A 5448-nucleotide genomic window follows, 5' to 3' on the forward strand; every position below is an offset into this window, starting at 1 on the left:
GTTTATTAGGCTTGTTACCCTCCATGAGCAAAATGGGGGACGAAATGGAATTTTTTAAAATGAACCGCTGGATGTTGTTTGAATATGAATATATGTTAGTGGTAGAAATTTCAACAATTTACGCATTCGGTTGGACCTCGATCTACCCGGTCAACTCAATACCCTAAATAGAACATAAAACAAATATGCTCTTAACCGGTCCTTGGCAATTCATTTTTTTCGATATTTCAGCTCCCACACTCTCACGAGTAGGGGGTCTACTTACGGATGTCAAAATTCCGCAACGTTTGTCCGCGCATGGTGCCGCTCCCCTTAGGGAAGTTTGCTTGTGCAAAGCGTTGACCGCTACGTTGGGCGCCTTATTCATGGCAGATCGGCCTAATTTTTTTACACAATACCTATCAATGTTGTATAAACATATGAGAATTTTCAGATTGGTCGATTTCCATTTCAAAATTTTTGGATCGCACATAATCCTTATATGCCTATTAATGTAGTATAACTCGTTTATTAGGCTTGTTATCCTCCATGAGCAAAATGGGGGACGAAATGGAATTTTTTAAAATGCACCGTTGGATGTCGTCCGTATATGAATATATGGTAGTGGTAAAAATTTCAGTGACTTCCACCTTCGGTGTGTGTATTAAATATGTTCAATAAAAAACAATGAGTCTTTTATTACCAATATATACCATTAAGCCATATTTTGAGAAGAAAAAAATAATATTTTTTTTGTTGTTAAACAAAATAAGGCCATTTTTTGGCCCATTTCGGCCCTATTCAGCCCTATTTGAGGGCCGGCCCGACCCGGCCCTTTCGGCCCTAACGGATCGGGCTTTTCGGGCGGGTAAGGGTTAGCATATTTAAGCCCTGGCCCGACCCTACCCGGCCCTAAATTTTGTTGACTTTGACTAGGCCCGGCCCGGCCCGACCCTAAGCCCTAAAATTTAGGGTAGGGCCGGCCCTAGCCCGGCCCATGATGACCCCTAGCTCTGCGTGTTCATTTGGAGAAAAGCACCTACTTTGATATGCATAGAGAGATATAGAGAGGGAGTGCATACAATGGGCAAGGCCAGCGGGCCCATAAACTCTTAGATTCCTTAAACTTCATGAGTCCATGTAGTATGGTGCTATATGTCATGTTGAGACGAGGAATAGGAAAGATGTTAGAGATGGAAGATGTCGATCAACTGCTGAAGCAAAGCGGAAGGTAGTTCATTGTTTGCAAATCCCAATGGAACTGTGTGACAATTACAATCATAGCGAAACTTGCTAATTAAGCATTTATATGCAGAGAAGAAATCCGCAGTAAAGCACGAGGCTGATAAACTAGTCAAATATAACAAAGTAACAAACGGAGCTTGCTTTCATAAATTGCCACCATCACCTTCTTCTTCATCTTCTTCCCTCCTTGCTGCTGCTTTATTAATTTTCTCTCTATTTTATCTACCGTCTAGTGATTTTTAGAATATTAATTATATAAAGCGCGAGTTATAATCAGGACTGGAGGTTGCGAAGAAGATTGATTTGTCTTCTCTTTGTCCTAACACCGAAGTTCAATTCCCTGACCCGACCATCAAACTACTACAAGCACGTTTCATAATGGTCCAGAAAATCAGAGACTCCCTCTAACTACGTTAGGATCACAGGCCAATAATTTGTGAGTTCTAAACGGAAAAACATGAACTTTATTGAAACATTATAACACAAATTATCTGTCTCACATAGATATATGCTAAATCCTAAAGAACGCAAAGAACCCTGTACTTGCTATAATATTTTAATACTAACAACAATCTTAGTTACTTAATCTGCGAATGATATCTTTTTTCTTCTTCCTACCAGCGGGAAAGGAGATACCATTGTCCGACTGTAGATTTAGTAACGAAGACTTTCCCTAGCTCGCACCAACTCCTTTTTGCAAGACATCGTTAGCCTCCTAATGGCGACGAAACTGGACAAATTTAGATATCACCTCCGATGGAATACGGACAGGGCGATAGTCCTTATCAAGCCACACTACTGTGGCTGTTGCTTCCAAGATTGGCTGTTTAGAAATCATGCCATGATTAGAAAGTTACTCGGCGCGTCAAAGGAATCAAAGGTGATTGTAAATAAGAGTGGAGATCGAGTGATTATGGAAGACCTCCAGATTTGGCAGCTTGAAAATGAAGTGCTCAAAGTACAGGCGAGTGGCTGAGGAATTAGTCATCCTGACCTTTATGACAAACTCGTCTCCACTCTATTTCCAAATCATGTAAAAGAAGCAAGCTAGAATGAGTTTTCACAATCACAGTGCACACATACAAGCATGCATACTATAGTAGAACAATGGAGAAAAAAGAAGGTGAACATTTACATTGTGCGGTGACATATATACTTTTACTGAATTGCAATATTAACAGAAAATGACTTGAGAGATTCGAATGAAATACATACCTTTAGAGGTGCAATGAATTTCATAGACGATGTTGACAACGCAAATGCTTCACCGGTTTGGGCAACTGCATCGGGATTTAGGCCAACCCTTTCAAAAAGTTCCTTAAGAGCTGATAAAAATGTTGAAGCACGAATGTCAATCTATAATCACATATGGGGTAAAGATATACAAAGATGTGATCTATTACTGCTGATCAATTTAAAGGCCATGTGTTACGCCATGGATTCATTTCCCATGAGAAAATCAACACCCCTGATGCCTTAATTTAGGTTTGCCGATTTGGCCACCAAATTAAGCAAGCATGTACGCAAAACTGTGTTGATATTAAAGAAAAGCCTTTCAAAATATAGAATTGTTAACTAGTTCTGATACGAATGAATATAGAGGTCTCACCGTGCTGGCAATAATTTGCATAGACAGCATTGTTAACTACGCTATACTGATCAAGCTCATAGTGTCGTACTTTAAGCTCAACATCATAAAAACCACTCATTCTGCAAGGTCGTTCAGAAAGGTGAAAACTTTTATTATAACTTAGAAGTTAACATAAAACATGCCTAGGCACATTACACAATTTTGATCAGACAATCAACAAAACCATGTCAGATAGAAGGTTAAACAAATGATATCTTTTAGTCACCAAGATGCACGAATTAAGCAAATGCTAGATTCAACAATGTCCAATTCTTAAACGTAGATAATATGTTTAATTTAGTCACCAAAATGCACGAATTAAGATGAAAAGAAAGGTATAACAAAACCCATACCACCAAGCAAAAATTATGACTTTAACAAGGTAGCAAGCACTTAAATCCAAATAACATAACTTTTTAGTATAAATGAATTACGCACTTTGTCCATCATATATACAAGGTTGTATATATTTGATAAAGTAATCTGGAGTTCACATCCAAAACTAATTGACAATGGATAGAGTGGCTCAAATTCTTATAAACCCATAGGGAATGCCATTTTTTTTCCCATGTGGGATCTATATATTCTCAATACGTCTCCGCACGTGTGGCGAATTTTCAAGCCATACACGTGGACAACTTTAGGTGACGTGGAGCCTGTGTGGCCGTAAGACATACACATGTGGGATAACCCACTTTGATACCATGATAAAATAATATGGGCTTGTTCACATCCAAAACTAATTGGCAATGAATGGAATGACTCAAACCCGGCCTTATAAACTCATATGCAATGTCTCATTTTTCTCATGTGAGATCTATATATTCTCAGCAATATTAGTACCTTAAGCGACCTCCCATATCGCATGCAACGGAAGTGCTACCTATCTTGACAGCGGGGAGTGATCGGAAACCTGTCCGTGTGGTTGGAAAAGATACCGATCGACGGTGGGAATGGAGTGAAGTAGGAATGACGCATGAGGAGGGAAAGGTCACGTGATTGTAGTCGGCAATTGAAAATGCCTGCAACCTCAACATCTCTGCTGCTTGGGAAAGCTACAGAGTGAAAGCTTTCTAATAAAATAGAGAGAAATGAGAGAAAAAGAGGTATTTCACTAAACTGAAATGAACGGGAATGAATAGTACAAGGCTGAGGTTTAATATTTATACAACGAGCTGGACTAGCAGTTGAGTGACACGTGGCCTACAGCTATACGGGCCACAATATAGGGCTAATAGCATAGTAACTAATTCGATACTTAATTACTACAAAAAAATAGGGCTAATTAGAGCTAATTAACTAAGCTAATTAAGTAACAATTATCAGAATCTTCAGTAGCAAGGCAGCTTGATTTCCATAATTAGACCTTATTACGTTATTAACAGAGAGAGGGTGAATAATATCAGATACGGACTGACACTAATTTTTTTTTATTAAGAATAGGACATCAGACACTATGAACACACACTAAACTGCTAATACTTTCCACAAAAATTACTAAACCCTATTGTACCAAATGTTCTAGAAATTAGTAGGCGCTAAGCGAGTGGTGGGGAGGCCTAGCACCTATGAGATTATAAGACCCTTGATTTAAACAGTATGAATCAATGCCTAGATAGGAGGTTAGGCCATCTCCAATGGAGGGCTAAGGGCTTGATATAGCCCAAAAAATAGTGAAAACCATCTCCAATTGAGGGCTAGGCTATTACAAAAATGAGTTTGGAGGGCTAAAAGGGCTATGGGCTGGGGTATATTTGGCCCATTATTTAGCCCTTGGGCTTGTGCTGTGTGGGGACCACGTTGTACACAAAAAACTCATTCTGATGAATTTGCATGGCTGATGTCAGCTAAGTTGGGATACTGTTTTTTTTTTGGGTCGGCTAAAAAGTAGCCGTTTGGAATTTTTTTTTTGTCAGTTTTAAACTAGGCGTTTGATCAAAAAAATAATTATATAAGTGGAAATAGTAGCATAGTTATATAATACTATATATTAGAAATACATAATGAAAAACAATAAAATAATAGGGCATTTAAAATTATAGCTCTAAGGGTTGGAGATGGTAGAAATTATAGCCCTTACTATTCACATAAATAGTGATTATGGGGGCTAAAATTTAGCCCCCCACAGCTGGAGATGACCTTATAATGCCTAAATTTAGACCAATATGACCCACTTATCCACAAGTGATTAGTGTGTCCACTTACCTTATTTAAAAGTAAAAAGACTCTTTTGGAAAAAATTCAATAATAAAATTACAAGCATGCCACTCTCTCCAATAAAAGTTTAGGGTGTGGCTTGCCACCCTATAGTTTTCTTTGTTCACCATCCTTGCTCATTACATCTTATATTTTAATTTTAATTATTAAATTTACTTATCTAACCCATTTTTCTTTTCAGAAATATCCTTATAAGATATATTTAATTAAAAAAGATTTTTTTTAAACTTAAAGTTCTCATTTAGTTTATGCCAATAAAAAAACTAAAATATATTAAAGTTTCCTAATAAAATCATAATCAGATTTACTTCCATTTTTTTTTCTTTCAATTTTAATGTTCGTTTGTTTCAATTCCTGTCAAAATATTAGTACTGGGT

The 5448-nt window shown here is 37.5% G+C and overlaps 1 protein-coding gene across 1 annotated transcript; it reads right to left on the reverse strand.

The window, feature by feature from the left end:
* Window positions 1-1939: 1939 nt before the first annotated feature.
* On the reverse strand, window positions 1940-3897 carry LOC133737731 (acyl-acyl carrier protein thioesterase TE3, chloroplastic-like). The gene is made up of 5 exons (XM_062165237.1): window positions 3698-3897; window positions 2834-2934; window positions 2440-2549; window positions 2147-2242; window positions 1940-2047 (listed from the first exon to the last, which is right to left on the reverse strand). The coding sequence occupies exons 1-5, from the start codon at window positions 3889-3891 to the stop codon at window positions 1940-1942; spliced, it is 609 nt and encodes a 202-aa protein (XP_062021221.1). The 5' UTR covers window positions 3892-3897.
* Between the last annotated feature and the right edge of the window lie 1551 nt (window positions 3898-5448).

This window comes from Rosa rugosa, chromosome 3 (assembly GCF_958449725.1).
Source record: "Rosa rugosa chromosome 3, drRosRugo1.1, whole genome shotgun sequence".
Classification (NCBI taxonomy): domain Eukaryota; kingdom Viridiplantae; phylum Streptophyta; class Magnoliopsida; order Rosales; family Rosaceae; genus Rosa; species Rosa rugosa.